We start from the raw sequence: 25998 nt of genomic DNA, 5'->3' as shown, positions 1-25998 counted from the left end.
CCATTTCATCTAATGTGTCATTTAGGGCTACTATTTCGTTATTTATTTTCTGTTTGGATGATCTATCCATAGCTGTCAATGATGTATTTAAGTCCCCTAGTATAATTGTGTTTTGGTCAATTTCTCCCTTTAGTTCTGTTAGTAGTTGCTTGGTGTATTTCGGTGCTCCCTGATTGGGGGCATAAATATTGATGACTGTTATGTCTTCTTGTTGTACAGTCCCCTTCACGATTATGAAATGTCCATCTTTGTCTCTTGTTATCTTTTTCACCTTGAAGTCTGTTTCATCTGATATCATTATGGCTACACCTGATTTTCTCTGGGTACCATTTGCTTGGAGTGTCAATTTCCACCCTTTCACTTTGAGTCTATGCTTGTCCTTGTAGCTGAGATGTGTCTCTTGGAGACAGCATATGGTTGGGTTTAGTTTTTGATCCAATCTGCTACTCTGTGCCTTTTTATTGGTGAGTTCAGTCCATTTACATTTAGGGTGATTATTGATATGTGAGGATTTCCTGTCATTCTATCTTTAGTTTTCTGGTAAGGCTGTGTCTCCATTGTTTCTTTGCCTTTTGTTGTTGTCTATTATTTCTGTGTGGTGGTATTCTATGATGTTTCCTCTGTTTCTTCTTTTATTTCAGTATATATTTCAGTTCTGGATTTTTTTGAGTGGTTACCCTTAAGTTTATGTAAAAGAAAGTTTGATATTTAGAGTATTCCATTTTCTTCAGCACGCTTACTTTCTCCATTCCCATATTCGGTTCAGGCCTTTACTCTCCCCCTTTTTGAGTTTTGGTTGCCACAAATTGTCCCTGTTGATGGTGGTCGAATAGCCTCCTTTAGTATTTCTTGTAGTGTAGGTCGGGTCGTGCATTAGAAAATTCCCTCAGCTTCTGTATGTCAGGAAAGGTCTTTATTCCTCCTTCATATCTAAAGGATATCTTTGCTGGATATATTATTCTTGGCTCATGATTTCTCTCTTTCAATAGTTTGAATATTTGGTTCCACTCCCTCCTGGCTTGTAGAGTTTCTGCTGAAAAATCTGATGATAATCTAATGGGCTTTCCTTTGTAAGTTACCGTTTTCTTTTCCTTGGCTGTCTTGAGGATTCTTTCTTTGTCATTGATTTTAGACCGCTTCAATATAATGTGCCTAGGAGAAGGCCTGTTGGGATTGAGGTAATTAGGTGTTCTATTTGCTTCTTGGATTCGAGGGTCCAGTTCTGTCCAGAAGTTTGGGAAGTTCTCAGTGACAATTTGTTTGAATATATTCTCTTCCCTTCTCTCTTTCTTCTCCTTCTGGTATGCCCATTATTGTTATATTGCTCTTTCTGATGCAGTCAGAAAGTTCTGGTAGAGTTCTTTCATTTCTTTTAAATCTCAAGTCTCTTTCTCCTTCCATCTGTGTAATTTCCAGGTTTCTATCTTCGATGTCACTGATTCTTTCCTCCAGCTGGTCAACTCTACTATGTAAGCTGGTTATTTCGTTCTTAATTTCTTCTATTGAGTTCTTAATCTCCAGAAACTCTATTTGGTTGTTTTTTAAAATTTCAATCTGTTTCGTAAAGTGATCATGCTGTTCTTTGATTGTGTTTCTGAGTTCATTTAACTGCCTGTCTGTGTTTTATTGCATCTCGTTGAGTTTTTTCAGAACTGCAATCTTGAATTCTCTGTCATTTAAGTCACATATTTCTGTATCTTTAAGTGCCTTTTCTGGAGACTTTTCACTTTCTTTCTGAGCTATCTTGTTGCCTTGGTTATTCAGGGCAACTACTGATTTACTTTTCTCTTCGTAGACATCTACAGGAGTGGCTTCTGCAAGAGGTTGATAGGAACAGGTCTTTCTTTTGTTTTCCAGTACTTGTTGGTAGAATGCTTTATTTTTTCTCCGACTGCTGCCTATTTTTCCTGTCCCACATGGTAGTGCTATGTTTTCTCTGCACTATTCCAGCTTCTCACACAATGGATGGATTCCCTGGGAGACGGGCTTCTCCTCTGTTAATAGTTCGTCTAGGTCACAGGGCGTAGTGTTCCGGTGGGTATGCCGAGAGCTTTCGAAGTTCCAAAGGTCATCCAACTCCAGATACAGAGCCCATATGTTTCAGCAGTTCTGTTTACTCCTGCAGGGATCCGCCCAGATAGGTGGGGTCAGGGGCGCGGTGAGTTGTGAGAGGTGGTCCAGAGCAATGGCGGGTGACCACCACCACAGTCGGTCCTGCTTCCACAGCTGCCTCCCCTTTGCCGGAACTAGTTGGGCTGCGAATCTGTGTCTGCGGTCTACAGTTCTCAGAACAGCAAATATTCTGTTCTTTTGATCTGACACTGTTACTCTTCCGCTTCTAGCACTGAGCAGGTGCGGGTGGGGTGAGCTCTGGGAGGGTCGGGAGGGGGCGGCTAGTCTCAGTGACTAAGTCTTCCATTCTCTACTCAGCAGTGAGGGCTTAAACCACCGTTTTCAACTTCTTCCCTCAGTCTTGTCTCCGAGGTCTCTGCCGTGAGCGTTGGGTTCAGCCGTGTTATATGCTGCTCCCTCAGCCCTGTGGGCCATAAGCAGAGCCCTAGCAGTCCGAGTTGTTCCCTGTCCCACAGCTGTGGTAGTTCTGGGATGCAGCGAGCTCGGATCACTGAGCTAGGTGTGCGTCCTGCGCCCACGCAGCTCTGTCTCCGCACTTCTCCCTTCCCTCCTCCCCCGCTGGCGCGATTCACCCACCTTTAGGTGCATTCAGTAGTGGGCCTCTTCATCTTGCCTGTCTGTTATGCAGGGTGTCCTTTGTGGAGTTATTGTTGTTCGATTAGTTGTAAATTCCACGGGAGCTTTACAGGGGCTCACCTCACGCTGCCATTTTGATGACGTCACAATCTTGAGTGAAAATCTTGGCATGAGAAAGGTGTGTGCAAAAATGGTCTGGAAGGAGCTCACTGAGGAACAAAAGCAAAGGAGAGTGGAAGTCTGCCAAGATCTTTTGGAAAGTCAAGACGTTGTTTTAGGCAGGGTCATCACTGATGATGAACTATGGGTGTACCAATACAACTCTGAAACAAAGTGTCAAAGTGCACAGCGGAAGTCAGCTCATTCTCCACGACCAAAAAAGTTCCGTCAGTCCAAATCAAGAGTCAAAAAGATGTTGCTAACCTTTTTTGATATAACAAGGATTACTCATTATGAGTTTGTACCCTCTGGACAAACAATTAACCAAATTTACTGTTTGGAAGTGCTCAAAAGGCTGTGTGAAAAAGTTAGAAGACCTGAACTTTTTGCCAAAATTCAGGGCTTTTGCATCACAACAATGCACCAGCTCACACTGCACTGTTTGTGAGGGAGTTTTTAGCCAGTAAACAAATAACTGTATTGGAACACCCTCCCTGCTCACCTGATCTGGTCCCCAATGACTTCTGTCTTTACCTGAAGATAAAGGAATTATTGAAAGGAAGACATTTTGATGACATTCAGGACATCAAGGGTTATATGAGGACAGCTGTGATGGCCATTCCAGAAAAAAAGAGTTCCAAAATTGCTTTGAAGGGTGGACTAGGTGCTGGCATCAGTGCATAGCTTCCCAAGGGGAGTACACTTCAAAGGTGACCATAGTGATTTTCAGCAATGAGGTATGTAGCACTTTTTCTAGGATGAGTTCACGAAGTTAGTTGTCAGACCTCCTCTTAATTCATTCATCCATCATTGGACACCCAGGCTGTCTCCACATCTCAGCCAATGTAAACAATGCTATCACAAACATATGGATGCACACGTCCCTTCAAAGCAGCATTTTGGTTTCTTCAGATAAGTACCCAGAAGTGGGATTACTGGGTCCTTTTTGTCTCGTTATCAACTTTGTTTTAAAGTCTTTTTTGTCTGGTATAAATGTTGCTACACCAGTTTTTTTTTTTTTTTTTTTTTTTCATTTCCATTTTTATAAAATTCCTTTTCCATCCCTTTACGTTCAGTCTGTGTCTTTCAATCTGAAGCGAATCTCTTGTAGGCAGCATATGTGAGGCTTTTATTTTCTTATCCATTCTTATCTAATCCTCCTATGTCTTTTGATTGGAGCATTTAATCCACTTACATTGAAAGTAATTTTTGGTAGATATGTGGCTATTACCACTTTATTAGTCATAATATTTGTCTTCTTTTTTTTCCATCTTATAGAAGTCTGTCTAAGACTCCTTGTAATACTGGTTTGATGGTGATGAACTCCTTTAGGTTTTTCTTGTCTGGGATGCTCTGTATCTGTCCTTCAATTTTAAAGGATAGCCTTGCTGGGTAGAGTAGTCTTGTGGGTGTTTGCTTTTCACGATTTTGAATATTTCATGTCAATCCCTTCTGGCCTGCAAAGTTTCTGTTGAGAAATCAGCTGACAGTCTTATGGGAGCTCCCTTATAAATTACTAGTTGCCTTTTTCTTGCTGGTTTTAGAATTCTCTCTTTGTCTTTAATCTTTGGAATTTTAATTGTAATGCGTCTGGGTGTGGGCCTGTTTGGGTTTTTCTTGTTTGGGACTCTCTGTACTTCCTGCACTTGTATGTCTCGTTCCTTCTCTAGATAAGGGAAGTTTTCAGTCATTATTTCTTCAAATAGGTTCTCAGCTCCTTACTCTCTCTCTTCTTCTTCAGGTACTACTATGATGTGAACGTTGTTATGCTTGATGTTGTCCCAGAGGCCCCTTATACTGTCCTCATTTTTTTTTTTTTTGATTCTTTTTTCTTTTTGCTGTTCTGATTGGTTGTTTTCTGCTACCTTGTCTTCCAAATGATTGATTCTATTCTCTGCTTCATCTAGTCTCCTGGTGATTCCTTCTAGTGCATTCTTCATTTCAGTTATTGTAGTCTTAACTTATGACTGGTTCTGTTTTATGGTTTCTATATACCTTTTTTATGCTTGCTATCTCTTTTCTGAAGTTCTCACTAAGTCCCTTGGGCCTCCATATAACCATTGTGTGGAATTCTGTATCTGGTAGGTTGCTTGCATCCATTTCATATAGTTCTTTTTTTGGAATTTTCTCCTATTCTTTCAGTTGTGACGTATTTCTTTGTTTCCTCATTCTGGCTGCCTCTCTGTCTTGTCTTTCTGTATATTAGGTAGATCTGCTATGTTTCCCAGTCTTGGCCAGGTGGCCTTATGTAGTAGGTGCTCTGTGGGGCCCTGGCACAGTCCCCCTGGTCACCTGCTCTGGGTGCTCCAGGAGTGTTCCTTGTGTGGGTTGTATATGCTCTCCTGTTTTAATTGAGCCTTGATTGCTGTTGGCATGTCAGTGAGTGGGATTGACCCCCAGGCTGACTGGTTGTGGGGTTTGGCCCTGTTTACAGCTTACGGGCTGCTCTGTAAGAGGCTTACCCCACGGAGTGTTACTCGCCCCAGCAGTGCCTGTTGAGACCGTTCTTTGTGTGCCACTTGTGGGGCTAATTGGGTGGTGCTCTGCTGTGGTCTGAAGCCAACCTCCAAGTATGTTGGTTTGGAGGCATATTGGGAGGGGTTCCAGTGTAGGCCCTGGTCACCAACTGCCTATGACTGGCTGGGGACTATGTGGTAGGAGCTTCAAAGTGATCCACAGTTGTTCACTCCCTGTGCTAAACCTGGAGCCGTGTGAGAGAGGCCACGCCATGAACCAAGGATGTCTACCACCAGTATCAGGCCTGGGGTAGCTCTGCAGAAAGCCAGCCCAAGGCCTGCTGCCACCTGCTGGCTCCCATAAGTTTCAGCCACTGATAAAGTCTCATGCAGTATGTGAGTTGGGTGAGGCAGGGTCTCAGGAAATCACTTGAGTGGGAAGAGTTGTGATCACCAGTTTAATGCAGATTCTAGTTTGGTCCCAGTGCTAAACCTGGAGCTACTCTGCAAAAGTCTCAGAGCACCGAGGCCAGTAACCACCTACCTGGGGACTGATTGCTTTCCAAGAAATAGTAGCAGTGCAGGCAGGGCTGGTTGTTCACTGAGAAAGCGCCTCCAGTGTTGTGAGAGTTGGGTGGGGTCTCAGCAGACCTCACCAGGCCAATTCAGATTCATATTTGGCCATGGACATGGGGAAGTGCTTAACACAGGAAATATGGCGCCCACCTGCCAGCTGCATGGATGGAGGACCCCATGCAGGAAAAATGCCAATTGTCCTCCAGCCCTTACCCTGAAGCCACAAACTTCAGTCTCTTCGACACCCCCCCCCCAACACCTCCCAAACCACCGTTCCCAGGGTGAGTGCCTGTGAGTGAGTGAGTCTGTGCATGGGCCCTTTAAGAGGTCCTCTGGGTTTCCCGCAGCTTTTTTTGTCCCACCAGATGGTCAGAATCGCCACTGTTTTTCACAGCTAGATATTGTGGGGGCTCTTATTCCTGGCACCAGTATTGTGGGCTGGGGAGACTGGTTTGGGGCTGGGGTCCCTCGCTCCTCTGGGGGCAAACTTCTGCAGCTGCGATATCCCTCCTGATTCTCAACCACCATATGGAGGTTTGGGTCCTGTTTCGCGTCTCTGCCCCTCCTACCAATCTCAATGTGGCTTCTTTATATCCTTAGTTATAAAACTAATGTTCACATGTTTCTGCAGGTTGATTTTTCTATAATTGAGTTGTAATTTTAATGTGTTCACGGAAGGAAGCAGGCATAATGTTTATCTCCTCCACCATCTTGGATCTTTTGGCCCAACTGATCATTTTAGAGACTAGCAAAACCAGGCCCAGAGTAGATAGCTGACTTACTGTAGGTTAAGTTAATGGCAGAGCTCAACTGAAATTCAAATCTCTTGTAAGTTCAGTTCTCTTTCTTTATTGTATTTTTCTGCCTTTTTTATTTTACAGCCTGCAGATAGATTCCAGTTTGGGTTTGTTTTTATTAAATCTTAAAGCAAGTTTTTAAAAAAGGCATAATGACACTGTGTCTCCTTTTTTTTTTTTTTTTTTTACTGACTGTTAAATTATATTGACTTAACTTGGAGAGTCAATTTTAATATCTTACCTGGGGTTTCAAAATTGTATTTTTTAAAATTGAGGTATAATTGACATACCACATTATGTTAATTTCAAGTGTAGCACATAGTGATTTCATATTTGTATATATTACAAAACAATCACCACAGTAAATCTAGTTAACATCCGTCACCATACATAGTTACAGAATTTTTTTGTTGTGATAAGAACTTTTAAGATTTACTTTCTTAGTAACTTTCAAATATGCAACACAGTATTATTAACTGTAGTCACCATGCTGTACATTAAATCCTGTGAGTTACTTTATAACTGGAAATGTCTACTTCTTGACTCCCTTCACTCAAGTCTTCCACCACCCAACCCTTACCTCTGGCAGCCACCAATCTGTTCTTTCCATCTGTGAGGTTGGGTTTTTTGTTTATTTGTTTGTTTGTTTGTTTGTTTTAGATTCCACATATAAGTGAGATCATACAGTTTTTGTCTTTCTTTGTCTGACTTATTTCACTTAGTATAATGCCCACAAGGTCCATCCATGGTGTTGGCAGATGGCAAGATTTTGTTCATTTTTATGACTGAATAATATTTCTTTGTACATATGTACTACATTTTTTTTATCCATTCATCTGTTGATGGACATATAAGTTATTTCTATATCTTGGCTGTTGTAAATAATGCAGTAAACGTGGGGGTGCATATATCTCTTTGAGTTAGTATTTTCATTCAAAAAAAATGCCCAGAAGTGGAATTGCTGGATCGTATTTTTATTCTGTTTTTAATTTAAAATTTTTGAGGAACCTCCATATTGTTTCCCATAGTGGCTGCACCAATTTACATTCTCATCAATAGTGGACAAGCGTTCTTTTTTCTCCAAATCCACGCCAACACTTCTTATCTTTTTTATAATGGCTATTTTTACAGGTGTGAGGTGATCTCATTGTGATTTTGACTTGTGTTTCCCCAATGATTAGTAATGCTGAGCATCATTTCATATACCTGTTGGCCAGTTCTATGTCTTCTTTGGAAAGATGTCTATTCAATCCTCTGCCCATTTTTTTTTTTTATTAAATTTATTGAGGTGACAATTGTTAGTAAAATTACATAGATTTCAGGTGTACAATTCTGTATTACATCATCTATAAATCCCATTGTGTGTTCATCACCCAGAGTCAGTTCTCCTTCCATCACCATATATGCGATCCCCCTTACCCTCATCTCCCACCCCCCACCCCCTACCCCCCCTTACCCTCTGGCAACCACCAAACCATTGTCTGTGTCTATGAGTTTCTATTTCTCATTTGTTTGTCTTGTTCTTTTGTTGTTTTTGGTTTATATACCACATATCAGTGAAATCACATGGTTCTCTGCTTTTTCTGTCTGACTTATTTCGCTCAGCATTACACTCTCAAGATCCATCCATGTTGTCACAAATGTTCCTATATCATCTTTTCTTACCGCCAAATAGTATTCCATTGTGTATATATACCACAACTTCTTCATCCATTCATCAATCGAAGGACATTTTGGTTGTTTCCATGTCTTGGCCACCGTCAACAAAGCTGCAATGAACATTGGAGCACACGTGTCTTTATCTCTAAATGTTTTCAGGTTTTCTGGGTAGATACCCAGGAGAGGGATTGCTGGGTCATATGGCAATTCTCCCTCATACACTGTTGGTGGGAATGCAGACTGGTGCAGCCGTTATGGAAGGCGGTGTGGAGGTTCCTCCTCTGCCCATTTTTAAATCAAATTGTTTTTTTCTGTTATTGAGTTGTATGAGATACATATTCAGAGGGTGCCAAAAAAGTGTACACACATTTTAAGAAAGGAAAAAACTGTATTACAATTGTAATACTCAATATATACCAATCGCAAAAGATGAATACAAGTTATGTGTATACATTTTTTGAGACCCCCAGTATTTTGGATATAAAATCCTTATTGGATGTATGATTTGCAAATATCTTCTCCCATTCGGTTGGTTGCCTTTTTATTTTATGAATGGTTTCCTTTGCTGTGCAGAAGCTTCCTACTTGGATGTCGTCGCTCTTGTTTATTTTTGCTTTTGTTGCCTTTGCTTTTGGTGTCAAATAAAAAAAAATCATTGATAAGACCCATGTGAAGGAGCTTATTGCCTGTGTTTTCTTCTAGGAGTCTAATGGTTTTAGGTCTTACATTCATGTATTTAATCCATTTTGAGTTGATTTTTTGTGTATGTTGTAAGAATGTGGTCCAGTTTTATTCTTTTGCATGTAGCTGTCCGGTTTTCCCAACACTGTTTATTGAAGAGACTGTCCTTTCCTCATTGTGTATTTTTCACTCCTTGGTGGTAAATTAATTGACCATATAGGTGAGGGTTTATTTCTGGGCTCTCTATTCTGTCCCTTTGATCTGTATGTCTGTTTATGGTATGCCAATACCATACTGTTTTGATAGCTATAGTATTGTAATATAGGTTAAAATCAGGAAGTGTGATGCCTCCAGCTTTGTTCTTTTTTCTCAAGATTGCTTTGGCTATTTTGGGTCTTTTGTGATTCCACATAAATTTTAGGATTATTTGTTCTAGTTCTGTGTAAATGCTATTGATATTTTGATAGGGATTGCACTAAAACTGTTTATTGCTTTGATAGTATGAACTTTTTAATATTCTTCCAATCATGAGCATGGAATGTCTTTCTATTTGTTTGTGTCTCTTTCATCAGTGTCCTATAGTTTTCAGTGTACAAGTCTTTCACTTCCTTGGGTGAGTCTTTAGGGTTTTATGTGATGTGTGACAATTAAGTTCGCAAACTTGTGATAATGTTGCTAACCTTTTTTGGTATCGGAGGGGTTGTTCATTATGAATTTGTACCAACTGGACAAACAGTTAACCAAGTTTACTATTTGGAAGTGCTGAAAAGGCTGCGTGAAAAAGTTAAGACAACCTGATCTTTTTGCCAACAATTCATGGCTCTTGCATTACAAGGCACCAGCTCACATGGCACTGTCTGTGAGGGAGTTTTTAGTCAGTAAGCAAATAACTGTATTTGAACACCCTCCCTAGTCACCTGATCTGGCCCCCAGTGACTTCTTTCTTTATGCGAGGATAAAGGAAATATTGAAAGGAAGACATTTTGATGACATTCAGGACATCAGGGGTAATATGAGGACGCTTTGATGGCCATTCCAGAAAAAGAATTCCAAAATTGCTTTAAAGGGTGGATTAGGCACTGGCATTGGTGCATAGCTTCCCAAGGGGAATACTTCAAAGGTGACCATAGTGATATTCAGCAATGAGGTATGTACCACTTTTTCTAGGCTGAGTTTGTGAACTTAATTGTCAGACCTGTGTGTGTGTGTGTGTGTGTGTGTGTGTGTGTGTGTGTGTGTGTATGTATGTATATAAAATCTAGTCCTCTGCAAACAGTGAGTTTTACTTCTTTCCAATTTAGATGACTTTTATTTCTTCTTACATAAGTGCTCTAGCTAGGACTTTTGATACTATGTGGAATAAAAGTGACAAGAGTGGATAACTTTGTCTTGTTTCTGTTCTTAGAGGAAAAGTTTTTAGCTTTTCACCACTGAGTATGATGTTAGCCATAGCTTCTCAAATGTGACCTTTATTATGTTGAGGTACATTCTCTCTATAACCACTTGCTGAGATTTTTCTTTTTTAATATAAGTAGATGTTGAATTTCAAAATTGTATTTCTAATGGGTCTCTTTTTTTTCAGCAGACATATGGCTATGGTCCATACAATGGTGCATACCCACCAGGAACTCAAGTTGTCTATACTGCGAATGGGCAGGCTTATGCTGTACCCTACCGGTACCCATATGCAGGTAAGCCATGCCATTCTTCCATTCCTTGTTTCTCTTTGTTTACAGCACAGATCCATACAGCCTGGAGGATTTTTATTTCTCAGTTTAAGGATAAGTGAGCTATGCTTTCTGGTTATAGACTGCAGATTACTCTGCTACTATGCTTTTTTCTAAAACATTATGTATTTTCACACTGCTTTACAAATCTAGAGTAGTAGGCTTGATTTTTAAAACTTCACTATTGTATCCAGATTTGTTTCCAAGAAGAGAGTTTGAACTTATTGGGAATTACTTACATTATGAAACAGTCAAACTAACAGGCCCATTTTAAGGGATAAGAGGTATTTTTTCTCCTATTTTTTTCCTTCTGGTAACATCCTTCAAAAATTATCATTATTGAGGTGACGTTTCAATTTACAAGTAAAGTGGAGGCCTGGAGGGGCTTATATATTCCAGACTTTTGCTGTGCTTCTTTCGATTTTTCACCTCACTTGAAACAACTTGTAGATTTGAGTGAATGGCCTGTGTTGGGAACATCAAGCTTTGGATGTCCTCTGGGCAGGGTGGAGATATAGGTAAATGTTCATCCTGGACTGGAGCCTTCAACTAGCATTGACTATGAAGGATTCTGCCTTGCTTGACTTTTTTTCATGTCAAATTGAAAACCAATAAAATAATGGTGTGAAAACATGAATTATTTATCCATTCGCTGAGCCTAGCACAGGCATCTTTGTTTGAATTGCTTTCCCTATATAAAATAAATTTTTCATCTTTATAATCTTATATTTTTGGCATTTTTTTCTAATTTTATATATTTTATCCAGAGTGCTACATAATCTTCATAAGTATTTTTAATGATTTAATATTATATTGGGTGATATATTATTATATTATTAGTTAAGTCTTCAAGTATTGGCTGCTTATTCTTTTCCTTTTTGGCTATTGTAGGTATTGCTTTGACGTCTCTAGTCATTTTCTTTTTCATTCCTGTTAAATATGTCATAGAATAAATTTCTTATTTCTGTATATTAAATTAACATGTCATTGGGGCATAGATATTTTTGTTTCTTTTTATACCATTACAAAATTGTAAAAGTTTCCAAACATACAAAAGTAGGGACAATAGTATAATGATTATCATTTGCCCATTACCAGCGTCAACGATTACCAACCACATCGTGGCTAATCTTCTTTCACCTGCTCTCTCCACCTCTGGATTATTTTGAGGGAAATCCAGACTTTATATCATTTCATAGGACAATGTTACAGCAAGTCTTGATACCATTCACCAAGTTGATTCCCAGAACAGTTTGCCAATTTATAATGGCACTAGGAGTTAATAGTACACTGTTTTTTCTGTAGTCCCATAAAGATTGCCTGTTGTTATTATGCTTTAAAAGTTTTAATAACCTGATTAGGTCTAAAATGTAATCATCAAGTTGCTTTGGTTTATGTTTCTATGATGACTGGCAAAGATAAACATTGTATAATTGTTTATAAATTAGATTTTCCCTTTATGAATTATTTTTCTTTGCACATTTATTTTGGGGTTGGTGGTGGGTGTTTAAACTCTAACCTAACCATGCCATGAGAGCCAGCCTCTTCTTCAGCTCCCAGGCCACAGACTAGGGTAACCCAGCTGTTACTTATCCTATAGAACAGCAGAAGTTCTGCAGTAAGTAGTTCTTGTAAAGGGAATTTCTATAAATTGGATTCCATCCTGCCCTTGACTTTCCTCATAAAAAAAGAAATAGCATTCTCACAGGGAACCTCAGAATACTTGCTGTAGGGTAGTCAAGTCGGTAGGTATTTGTTATTCGCGCTGTGACCAACCAGCAGGTATACTTATTGTGGAAGGGCTGAGTTGGCTTGTGCTCTTCCCAGAGCAGCACTGTGCTTATAACCAGGGAGGAGGAGCTCTTTAGGCTGCCTTTCTTAGACACCCCAGTGCTTTGCCAGTCATAACAGATTGCCTTCCGGTATCTGTAGATCCTCATCATGCGCAGAGCTGGCTGAAGGCCTTCTCTGTAGTATGAGTGGGGCTGGTGGCCAGTCAGCCAATTTGAAAACTACAAATTGTATATGCACAGTGAGTATTGTTTTACTCACCCTCTTTAGTGGACATTTGTTCAGCTGTCTTTTGATGTGGGCTTGAGGGCTTTTGCTTTGAGTCAACTCCCTTGGAGTCCTCATTTTTGTCTTGTAGAGATCGAACTCATGACACATTATTGCGCTGCAGTTTCCAGGGGCAAGTCCAAGAGCAGGCCTCTAGATTTTGTGGTTCTAAGCTCCTTTCCCCCATCTTTTATAATTTACTCAATTCCTTGGTCTGATAGTAATTTGTAAAAGTTACCTGCCTTTATTTAGTCTTTCCTAAAGTACCTCATTTAGTTGTCATACAAACAATGTCTTTTTCACTTTCACATTTTGACCATTTATGTAAGCTTAGTTAAATTAGGTAATTACAATAAGTATTATTAGAAACATCCCCACTAACTTAGCTACCTGGTGGGGCAGAGGTAAGCAGTAGCTGCAGAAGAGTGATCTCCTGGTCATATGAGGAGATCCCTGGGTGTTACCTACAGAGGGAATGCAGATTTAGATTTTTGAGGGAATCTTTTAATTAGGTCAGTTCACCAGTTCCTACAGTATCATATTTAACTGGTTGGAGTTGCCAACTTGAAATTTTTAAATTTCAAAGCTGTGAAAGTGAATGCTACAATTCATCAGTTTTGAAATTTAAAAGTTGCATAAAAAATCATTTGCTTCTAACACTGTTATCTGTACTTGATCAGTCCTTAGAGGTTTATAATGGTCTCATTATTCCTACTCTGTGGCTTTGATTTTTCTCACCATCGTATTTGAGGCTTTAGTGGTTGTGAGTGTACAGTCGCCTGAGAGCCTGGGTTTGCTCTTTCTGCCCTTAACTCCCCATGCTGCCCTTTTTGCTCATCTGTAAGATGGAAAATGGGGGTAACAATAAACTCACCTCATAGGTTTGTTGTGAGGATTAAGTGAGTCACTGAATGTAAATGCTTTTGCCACTGTAAATGCTTAGACTGGGAAACAAGGTTAATGTTAGCCTTTATTATCATTGTTGGTTTCACTTCATTCTTCATCTACCTGTACACGTTACCATTGGGCTAGTTTCTAGCTCTCTAGAGTTGAACTGTTGTTAAAGGAATAGCAGGTCAAGGAGGAAAGTTAACACTATTTATATTTGAGCAATTTAAAAGCTAGTTAGCTATTAGACAACACAGTCGTGACATACAGAAGAGAACAAACAATACATTTCCAGTTGTAAACTTTAACCATGCAAATTAAATGTTAACTTTGTTTAAAAGTTTGCTTTTTAGAAGTTTGTCCTCTAACAAATACTTTCCCCCATAAAAACTTATGATTAAAAATTGAGAATTGTACACCTGAAATCTACATAACTTTACTAACAATTGTCACCCCAATAAACTTTAATTTAAAAAAATTAAAAGCAAACTTCCGGAAAAATGGCGGCGTGAGGTGAGCCTCTGTAAAGCTCCCCTGGAATTTACAACGAATCGAACAACAAAACTCCACAAAGGACTCCCTTCACAGCAGACAGGCAAGACGAAGAGGCCCACTACTGACCGAAATCACCTACAGGAGTCAACAGAACTGCTGAAACATACGGGCTCTGAATCAGGAGCTGGAAGAGCTTTGGAACATCAAAAGCTCTCCGCATACCCAACGGGACACTGCGCCCTGTGACCTAGACGAACTATTAACAGAGGAGAAGCCCGTCTCCCAGGGAATCCCCCCATTGTGTGAGAAGCAGGAATAGTGCAGAGAAAACAGCACTACCGTGTGGGAGAAGAAAAATAAATTGCAGTTGGAGAAATAAGACGTTCTACCAACAAGTGCTGGAAAACAAAAGAAAGACCTCTTCCTATCAACCTGTTGCAGAAGTCACTCCTGTACATGTCTAGGAAGAGAAATAGTAAACCAGTAATCGCCATGAATAACCAAGGCAACAAGATAGCTCAGAAAGAAAGTGAAAAATCTCCAGAGAAGGCACTTAAAGATACAGAAATATGTGACTTAAATGACAGAGAATTCAAGATTGCAGTTCTGAAAAAACTCAACGAGATACAAGAAAACACAGATAGGCAGTTAAATGAACTCAGAAACTCAATCAAAGAACAGCATGAGCATTTCACGAAAGAGATTGAAATTTTTAAAAAGAACCAAATAGAATTTCTGGAGATTAAGAACTCAATAGAAGAAATTAAGAATGAAATAACCAGCTTAGGTAGTAGAGTTGACCAGATGGAGGAAAGAATCAGTGACATTGAAGATAGAAACCTGGAAATGACACAGATAGAAGAAGAAAGAGACTTGAGACTTAAAAGAAATGAAAGAACTCTACAAGAACTTTCTGACTCCATCAGAAAGAGCAATATAAGAATAATGGGCATACCAGAAGGAGAAGAAAGAGAGAAGGGAACAGAGAATATATTCAAACAAATTGTCAATGAGAACTTCCCAAACTTGTGGACAGAACTGGACCCTCGAATCCAAGAAGCAAATAGAACACCTAGTTACCTCAATCCCAACAGGCCTTCTCCAAGGCACATTGTATTGAAGCTGTCTAAAATCAACGACAAAGAAAGAATCCTCAAGGCAGCCAGGGAAAAGAAGACGGTAACTTACAAAGGAAAGCCCATTAGATTATCATCAGATTTTTCAGCAGAAACTCTACAAGCCAGGAGGGAGTGGAACCAAATATTCAAACTATTGAAAGAGAGAAATCATGAGCCAAGAATAATATATCCAGCAAAGATATCCTTTAGATATGAAGGAGGAATAAAGACCTTTCCAGACATACAGAAGCTGAGGGAATTTTCTAATACACGACCTGCACTACAAGAAATACTAAAGGAGGCTATTCGACCACCATCAACAGGGACAATTTGTGGCAACCAAAACTCAAAAAGGGGAGAGTAAAGGCCTGAACCGAATATGGGAATGGAGAAAGTAAGCATGCTGAAGAAAATGGAATACTCTAAATATCAAACTTTCTTTTACATAAACTTAAGGGTAACCACTCAAAATAATTCCAGAATTGAAATATATACTGAAATAAAAGAAGAAACAGAGGGAAACATCATAGAATACCACCACACAGAAATAATAGACAACAACAAAAAGGCAAAGAAACAATGGAGACACAGCCTTACCAGAAAACTAAAGATAGAATGACAGGAAATCCTCACATATCAATAATCACCCTAAATGTAAATGGACTGAACTCACCAATAAAAAGGCACAGAGTAGCAGATTGGATCAAAAAACTAAACCCAACCATATGCTGTCTCCAAGAGACACATCTCAGCTACAAGGACAAGCATAGACTCAAAGTGAAAGGGTGGAAATTGACACTCCAAGCAAATGGTACCCAGAGAAAATCAGGTGTAGCCACAATGATATCAGATGAAACAGACTTCAAGGTGAAAAAGATAACAAGAGACAAAGATGGACATTTCATAATGGTGAAGGGGACTGTACAACAAGAAGACATAACAGTCATCAATATTTATGCCCCCAAGCAGGGAGCACCGAAATACACCAAGCAACTACTAACAGAACTAAAGGGAGAAATTGACCAAAACACAATTATACTAGGGGACTTAAATACATCATTGACAGCTATGGATAGATCATCCAAACAGAAAATAAATAACGAAATAGTAGCCCTAAATGACACATTAGATGAAATGGACATAATTGACATTTATAGAGCACTTCATCCTAAAACATCAGACTATACATTCTTTTCTAGTGTACATGGAACATTCTCAAGGATAGACCATATATTGGGACATAAAATCAGTCTCAACAAATTTAAGAAGATTGAAATCATACCATGCATATTCTCTGATCACAAGGCTTTGAAATTGGATATCAACTGTAAAAAGAAAGCGGAAAAACACAAATACATGGAGATTAAACAACATACTTTTAAAGAAGGACTGGGTCAAAGAAGAAATTAGAGGAGAGATCAAAAGATACATAGAAACAAATGACAATGAAAATACATCCTACCAAAATTTTTGGGATGCAGCGAAAGCAGTTTTAAGAGGGAAATTTATCTCATTACAGGCCTATCTCAAGAAACAAGAAAACTCCCAAATAAATAACCTCATGTTACACCTTAAAGAACTAGAAAAAGAAGAACAAGTAAAACCCAAGGTCAGCAGAAGAAAGGAAATAACAAAATTAGAGCAGAACTAAATGAAATAGAGAACAAAAAGACAATAGAAAAATTAATGTGACAAAGAGCTGGTTCTATGAAAAGATTAACAAAATTGACAAACCCTTGGCTAGACTTACTAAGATCAAAAGAGAGAAGACACTGATTAACAAAATCAGAAACGTAAAAGGGGAAGTTATCACGGACACCACAGAAATACAAAGGATCATCCAAGAATACTATGAAGGACTATATGCCACCAAATTCAACAACCTAGAAGAAATGGACAAGTTCTTAGAAACATATAGCCTTCCAAGGCTGAACCATGAAGAACTGGAAAATCTAAACAGACCGATCACCAGTAACGAAATTGAATCAGTCATCCAAAACCTTCCCAAAAGCAAAAGTCCGGGACCAGATGGCTTCACTAGTGAATTCTACCAAACCTTCAAAGAGGATCTAATACCAATCCTGCACAAACTCTTCCAAAAAATTGAAGAAGAGACAGTACTCCCTAACTCATTTTATGAGGCCAACATTACCCTGATACCAAAACCTGGTAAGGACAGCACAAAAAAGAAAACTACAGACCAATATCTCTGATGAATACCGATGCAAAAATCCTAAATAAAATTCTAGCAAATCGAATACAACAATGCTTTAAAAAGATTATTCGTTACAACTAAGTGGGGTTCATCCCTCGGGCACAAGGATGGTTCAACATAAATAAATCCATCAATGTGATACATCACATAAACAAAATAAAGGACAAAAATCATGTGATTATATCAATTGATGCAGAAAAAGCATTTGACAAGATACAACATCCATTTATGATTAAAACACTTAATAAAATGGGTATAGAAGGAAAATACCTTAACATAATAAAGGCCATATATGACAAGCCCTCTGCTAATCTCATAATTAATGGAGAAAAACTGAAGCCCTTTGCTCTACGTTCAGGAACACGACAGGGATGTCCCCTATCACCTCTGCTTTTCAACATAGTGTTGGAAGTCCTTGCCAGAGCAATCAGGCAAGAGAAAGAAATAAAAGGCATCCAAATTGGGAATGAAGAAGTTAAATTATCACTCTTTGCAGATGACATGATGCTATATAGAGAAAACCCTAAAGACTCCACCAAAAAGCTATTAGAAACAATCAACGAATACAGTAAAGTTGCTGGCTACAAAATCAACGCACAAAAGTCCATTCCCTTCCTATATACTAACAATGAAATCTCAGAAAAAAGAAATACAAAAGCAATCCCTTTTGCAATTGCAGCAAAAAGAACAAAATACCTAGGAATAAACTTAACCAAGGATGTGAAAGACCTATATGCTGAAAACTATAAGACATTTTTGAAAGGAATTGAAGAAGACACAAAGAAATGGAAAGACATTCCGTGCTCATGGATTGGAAGAATCAACATAGTTAAAATGGCCATATTACCCAAAGCAATATACAGATTCAATGCAATCCCCATCAAAATCCCAATGGCATATTTTAAAGAAATAGAACAAAAAATCATCAGATTTGTTTGGAACCACAAAAGACCCCGAATAGCCAAAGCAATCTTAAGAAAAAAGAACTGTAATGGAGGTATCACACTTCCTGACTTTGGCCTGTACTACAGGGCCACAATAATCAAAACAGCATGGTATTGGCAGAAAAACAGACACAAAGACCAATGGAATAGAATTGAGAACCCAGAAATAAAACCACATAAATATGGACAGATAATTTTTGACAAAGAAGCTAAAAACACACAATGGAGCAAAGACAGCCTCTTCAATAAATGGTGCTGGGAGAATTGGATAGCCACGTGCAAAAGAATGAAACTGGACTGCTATTTGTCACCATGTACCAAAGTTAATTCAAAATGGATCAAAGACTTAAGCATAAGACCTGACACAATAAACTGCATAGAAGAAAACATAGGTACTAAACTTATGGACCTTGGGTTCAAAGAGCATTTTATGAACTTGACTCCAAAGGCAATGGAAGTAAAAGCTAAAATAAACGAATGGGACTATATGAAACTTAAAAGCTTCTGCACAGCAAAAGAAACCATTGACAAAATAAAGAGGCCACCAAATGAATGGGAGAAGATTTTTGCAAACAGTGCCTCCGATAAGGGGCTAGTATCCAGAATATACAAGGAACTCATGCAACTCAACAACAAAAAACAAACAACCCAATTGAAAAATGGGCAGAGGACTTGAAGAGACATTTCTCCAAAGAGGACATACAAATGGCAAATAGACATATGAAAAAATGCTCAACATCACTAATCATCAGAGAAATGCAAATCAAAACCACAATGAGATATCACCTCACCCCAGTCAGAATGGCTATCATCAACAAGACAAATAGTAACAAATGTTGGAGAGGTGTGGAGAAAAAGGAACCCTAATACACTGTGGGTGGGAATGCAGACTGGTGCAGCCGTTATGGAAGGCAGTGTGGAGGTTCCTCAAAGTATTACGAATAGAATTGCCATATGACCCAGCAATCCCTCTCCTGGGTATCTACCCAAAAAATCTGAAAACTTTTAGAGATAAAGACACGTGAGCTCCAAAGTTCATTGCAGCTTTGTTTACGGTGGCCAAGACATGAAAACAACCAAAATGTCCTTCGATAGATGAATGGATAAAGAAGTTGTGGTATATATATACAATGGAATACTATTCGGCAGTAAGAAAAGATGATATAGGAACATTTGTGACAACATGGATGGATCTTGAGAGAGTAATGCTGAGTGAAATAAGTCAGACAGAAAAAGCAGAGAACCATGTGATTTCACTGATATGTGGTATATAAACCAAAAACAACAAAAGAACAAGACAAACAAATGAGAAACAGAAACTCATAGACACAGATAATAGTTTAGTGGTTGCCAGAGGGTAAGGGGGGTAGGGGGTGGGGGGTGGGAGATGAGGGTAAGGGGGATCGAATATATGGTGATGGAAGGAGAACTGACTCGGTGATGAACACACAATGGGATTTATAGATGATGTAATACAGAATTGTACACCTGAAATCTATATAATTTTACTGACAATTGTCACCCCAATAAATTTAATAAAATAAAATTTAAAAAAAGAAAAAAAAATTAAAAGCAAGTTATATTAGCACATTTAAAGTTTAATTTTAAAAATGGTTTGCATAAATACTGAGAAGCCAATTAGCTTTTAAATGGATTTCTCAATTTTCAGCTTTTGTTGAGGATTCTCAACTTGATTCTTCCATTGTCTGCATGCTCTGTATCTTTCCTACTCTCTCCTATATTCCTGTCATTCTGATTAGCATGATGTAGAGAAAGAACTCAAGTGGAAATTGGAGACTGGAGTTTGCAGCTTCATTAGGATTCTGCTCTCTCAGTGTTTGCGACTTTGGATCTTCAAAAGCTGACATCTTGATTTTCTCTTAGTGCCATCTTAGGAATAGAGGTGTTTTCACTAGGCCAAGTCTGGTCACCTTAGCCTGTGGTGGAGGAGAACTGTGGGACTCTCACTGTAGCTACCCCCCGCTTCTCCAGAGGAAGACAAGGCCATAGGAGGAGGGAGGCAAATACCAAAAAGCAATGACCTTGACTACTCTCAGAAAGGGTCCTAGTCGAGTCAGCCATCTTTTTGAGTTGGACTTCACAAACTGTTCCTTAAAGGCACATTTTTTTCTTTTTTTCAGGACTTTATGGACAGCAGCCTGCCAACCAAGTCATCATTCGTGAGCGATATCAAGATAACGACAGTGATCTGGCCCTGGGCATGCTGGCAGGAGCAGCCACAGGCATGGCCTTGGGGTCTCTGTTCTGGGTCTTCTAGGGTCCTTGAAATCTGGATGCACATAGCTTCTGATACCCTTGTGCAGTAATATTATTTGCTGGGCATTTTAATTTGTGATAAATGTTTTCCATAGTTCTTTTGAAAGTAGTAACATGGTAGTTATAACTAGTCCATATAAGTACCACAGAGAAGGCTTTAGACTGCTTTTTTAGCCAAAACATGGACTCTGGGGCACGATCTCATTTCAATAGTTTCCTTTTGGAACTCTTGAAATACTGTATTTGAACACACCTGTTTTGAAAGGCATTTTCTTTTTAGACTTCAGTGTAGTGCTTAAGGGATAATTTGTTTAGTGTTAGGCTAGTAATATGGTGATGTATGAGTGAGTGCATGATTGTGGCAAGAAAAACAGCAGCTTCTTTTGGTTTAACATCAGACTTTCAAACCTCAGACCAGAACTAGCTGCATGTTACTTCAGTTTTGGGCTGATAAGCCAGCAGGGAACTTCCCTGAGGCCATGGGAACTTCCCATGATAGTCCCAGGACCTCTGGGGCTTTGCAGGACTCCAGCAAGTCTGACAGCTCAGGATGATGGGTGGGGGTGGGCCAATCTTCCTTTTAAAATGATGCTTCTTCTGTTTGGTCTTACTTGTTTGGTTTTAGTAGCAATCCTTGGAAAAAACACCAAATTTGGAATGGACTTGAGCCTCAAAGTTTTAGGGCTTTATCTTTTAAAACTTGAAGAAAGCAAAACACAAACAAGTATGTGGAGGTAGATTTGTTTTATTCAGAGTCATTGTGCTTTTAGTGTCAGCTTGGAATATTTTTATTGCCACCTCAGCCTACTTACAGCTTATTTTTCTGCTTCTCAAGAAAGTCATATTGAAGGAATGGTAAGGAAAATAGAATGGGAGTCATAGTTCGTGTTACTGCTCAGGCCTGGCAGGGACTGCATGCACAGAGAACTCTCTTTCCATCCCCCTGAAGGCTGTTAAAGAGTAGGTGCCCTGTCCTGCACAGCACTGGGACACTGTGGCTACCTTTCAAATACTGGGGGGTGTGAAGCCTCGGTGATGGCATGGTGGGGGCTTGTTGGACCATGGCTGTCGGGGAGATTCTGGGGGTGGATGGGGAATGAGGCCTAAGACATGCATCACCTGCTCAAGATACCACCCAGCTTGACCAGGGCACCAGCCTGCTTTTCATTCCTAATTCAAATGCCCTAGAGAAGCTTAAACCATTTAATTTTGAGCCCTAGTTATGTGTGAGCTCTGGAAAACCCACAGTCCTGCATTTTTGTTATTTCTTATTTCTTTAACCATGTGCATTTTTAAAGCTCCTAATTACTCCAGTTTTCTGTCCCGCATACTTTAAAAAGGTACTTTCACAAATGCAGTGTAGCAAGATGAAGGTCCCTACTCCTACACTCCAGGTAGCCCTATTTTCCATAAAATACACTCCTAGTAGCCCACATTCTGTTTTTATTTTGTATGGCTGGCTATATACATACTCTCTTGTTTTACTAGTCAACTGACTCCATCTCTGAGGCTTACTTAAACACATCTTCATATGAAAGCAGATGTCAAACAGACTTTGTGGTGACAATTTATCTGTTTTCCTAGCCAATTCTAGTGGATTTTTTGATACTGGAGAGAATCTGTTTCCAGTTGAAAGGAAATGTACTTGACTTCTTGTTTTGGGTGTTTGAAATGGCAGAAAATTGCCAAATGTGATGCATGACAACACTAGTTTTGATGGTTAAAAATGTTGCTTTTGTGACTTTACATCCTGTGTAATAAGAAGGGCTTTTTCAGATGGTAATCATTTATTAAAGTTGTATGCTTTACTTATAGAAATTAAGCACAGTTTTTAATGTTGCATTGGGGTATTTATTTTGAGCTTGAAATTACTGGAATCACAGAGTATTGAGTTACGGCAGTGAAATGCCCTTGATGCAAACAGTCTTTCTCTGTTCCTTTGACTGCCCTCTGACTGAAGGGGGAGAGCGGTTGACTAAAGCTTGGGCACATGTGTATGCCCCCATCCCCCTGTCTGCAGTGGGGCCAAACCCCATGGGCAGCCATAGTTGAGCCTCAAAAATCACTGTCACTGCGGACTTTATCCTAATATGAAATGCATCCTGGGTATAAAGATGGGCTGAGACATTTCATTTCCCTGGTCCCATCTCCCATAGATGCCAACTTTTCGATCACTTCGTTTAGATCATCCTAAATCAAGAAGTTAGATGAGTTGGAAGCAACTTGTTCAGGTTTGAGTATTTTGCTTCCATTTGTACTTTAAAATAATGTACCTGGAAGAAGCTGGTCAATGGCACTGTGCACATTCCAATCTGATTGTTTTTTAGCTCTTCTTTTACTTCATTGAGTTAACTTCAGGGACTACATAGTAAGAGAAGGGAGACACCAGTCGCTGTGTTTCAGATCATCATTCATGAAACAGGCCAGACCAGTACTCAAGATCTGGATCACATGGAGAAGTTCCTGCAATTGAGACAGAATGACCTAAGATTATTTTCTACATCAATTGTGATTGTGTGTAATCTTTCGTTCTCCTTCCCAAGTTTATGTAGACACAGGCATGGAATGCGGTTCAATTTTTTACCCCTAGAGTTGATTTTTGTTTCTGATTGCTTAGTATTCTATTGTGCCCACAGAACCTATTTTTCCCTGTATATGCAAATTGTATGTTTATAAGTGAAAATGATAATACATTAAATGATGCTAACCTTAAAGCATGTTTCATTGTGATTTTTTTTTTCATTAATTTAAACTAAAAAAACAAAAAATTTTCACCCATTTCTCCTAGCTGCTCCCCCCCCCACACACACACACACCTCTGGCAACTACTAACTTGTTTTTGTTTTTGTTTTTTTTAACTACTTTGTAGTAACACACTGTCGTCTTTTTCTGCTGTGTTGGGGGCAACAAGAATCCCATTTTTAGAGCATTCCTTAAGTGCTAGAGAATGTATTGTCACATTAGAAAACAACAACATTAAATTCTTGTAGTAACTCTGTAAGGCAGGTAAGCCAAGTTATATTGGATGAAACTGAAACTCAGAAGTTAAATAGTTTTCTCAGGAGCACATAGGTAATAAGTGAAATTAATTTATACCCGATTAAAACATTCTTTTTCCCTGTGCCATGTGCACATAGGAATATAATTTCCACAAGAACATGTAGGTGGCATATGTAGTCATACTTTTAAGATGACTGTTAGAAAACTGACAGTATCAACTAAATAAATGAGCAAACAAAACAGAAATAGTCTCAAAGATATAGAGGAAAAACTGATGGTTGTTATAATAGTTGGGAGGGGATTGGGGGTGAGGGAGAAGGTGAAGGGATTAAAAATCAAATTGGTATTCATAGTATTGCCACGGGGATATGAAAGACAGTTTGGGGAATATAAATAATGTAAAAATTTTGTAGGGGATCAGATGGGCACTTGTCTTATTAGGGAGACCGCTTCACGGACTGTAGATGCCTGACCACTGCCTGTACACCTGAGGCTGAACCTGAATAATATTGAATGTCAACTATAATTTAATATATCCATAGTCATGGGATGTGGAGTACAGCATAAGGAATAGAGTCAGTAGAACTGTAACAGCTATATACGATATTAGAGGGGTAGCAGATTGAGGGAGGGGGGTTGTCACTTTGTGAGGGGTGAAATGTCTATTACATTGTTTTGTACACCTGAAATTAAAAAAACAACAACAATATCTTCTTCAATCAGATCCACTTTGCAGAGTGGGTCCAATAACTACTGCAATATCTTTGGGTATCTAACTTCATGTTATTTGTTTTTTTTTTCTAATTATTTTAAATTAGTTCCTGAATTTAGTTTCCCCTGGGCTAGCTTTTCTGTTTATCTTACCTGTTGTAGACTTTGAATGATGATGCATGATTGTCTGTTATAGTTTAAGATGAAGAGTCTCATACTATAAACTCTGGGTCTCTTTATTTCTTTAGAAAAGAATCCTCTAATATTTTGCCTGGAGACTGTTATTTCTGGATGTGGGGGAGGGCAGACACTCCACACATACTTTGTAGCCCCTCCCGTTTCAGCTCGACTTCATTCCTATCTTTTGACATGCTGACCCCTACTACCGCTAGCTCTTTTTTTTTAACTTAATAGGTTATACATAGCTCCAAAATAATAATACAAAAGATAGATTCAGCGAAGGGTCTTCCATCTGCCCATTTCCTGCCATCTTTGCTTAACCACTAGTACTAGTTTATTTATCCTTTCTGAGTTTCTTCATACATATATAAACTAGTACAAAGATATATTCTTATTTTTCTCCCTTTTTTACACAAAAGGGTAGTATATACACCAGCGGTACTCAAATATTTTGGTCTCGGGATCCTTTTATGTTATTCCATTTTCTTTTAATTTGTCAATTACAGTTGACACTTAATATTTTATATTAATTTCAGGTGTACAGCATAGTGGTTAGACATTTGTGTAATTTACGAAGTGATTCCCCCGTAAGTCTAGTACCCACCCAACACCATACATTGTTATTACAATATTATTGACTGTATTCCCTATGCTGTACTTTACATCCCTGCGACTATTTTGTAACTACCAATTTGTACTCCTTAATCCCTTCACCTTTTCACACCTCCCAAGCCCCCTCCTATCTGGCAGCCATTAGTTTGTTTTCTGTATCTATGAATCTGTTTCTGTTTTGTTTGTTCATTTATTTTGTTCTTTAGATTCCACATACAAGTGAGATCATACAGTATTTGTCTTTCTATGTTTACTTATTTCACTTAGCATAACACCCTCTAGGTCCAAATGGTAAGATTTCATTTTTTTATGGCTGATTAATATTCCATTGTATGTATGTACCACATCTTTATCCAGTTGTCCATTGATGGGCACTTAGGTTGCTTCCATGTCGGCTATTGTAAATAATGTTGCAGTGAACATAAAGATGCATATATCTTTTCAAATTAGTGTTTTGGATTTCCTCGGATAAATACCAAGAACTGGAATTGCTGGGTCATGACGGTAGTTCTATTTTTAATTTTTTGAGGCACCTCCAACGCGTTTTCCACTTTGGGCTTTATTTGCTGGTGTTTTTTTTTTTTTTTGTTTGTTTGTTTTTGTAGTTCCTTTAGGCATAAGGTTAGATTGTTTATTTGATTTGTTTGTTTGTTGAGATAGGCCTGTATTGCTATGACTTTCACTCTTAGGGCTGCTTTTGCTACATCCCATAGATTTTGGGTCATTTTGTTTGCAT

At 38.8% G+C, this 25998-nt stretch overlaps 1 protein-coding gene across 7 annotated transcripts in view; it reads left to right on the top strand.

Moving 5' to 3' along the window:
* Nucleotides 1-23473, top strand: part of PLEKHB2 (pleckstrin homology domain containing B2) — a 49413-nt gene extending 25940 nt beyond the window's left edge. For 4 of the 7 annotated variants that reach the window (XM_019719021.2, XM_019719019.2, XM_019719020.2 and 1 more), the window contains 2 exons: nt 10620-10728; nt 20624-23473. In XM_019719021.2, coding sequence (XP_019574580.1) covers nt 10620-10728; nt 20624-20760 — 246 coding nt within the window. In that variant the 3' untranslated portion in view covers nt 20761-23473. The remainder of the gene's footprint in view (nt 1-10619; nt 10729-20623) is intronic. The other 3 variants (XM_019719018.2, XM_074325079.1, XM_074325078.1) reach the window with 3 other exon arrangements.
* The last annotated feature ends 2525 nt before the right edge of the window (nt 23474-25998 follow it).

Source organism: Rhinolophus sinicus, linkage group LG02 (genome assembly GCF_036562045.2).
Source record: "Rhinolophus sinicus isolate RSC01 linkage group LG02, ASM3656204v1, whole genome shotgun sequence".
NCBI classification, from domain to species: Eukaryota; Metazoa; Chordata; class Mammalia; order Chiroptera; family Rhinolophidae; genus Rhinolophus; species Rhinolophus sinicus.
Note: the sequence above shows the minus strand (reverse complement) of the source record. Positions and strands in the feature narration are given on the sequence as shown.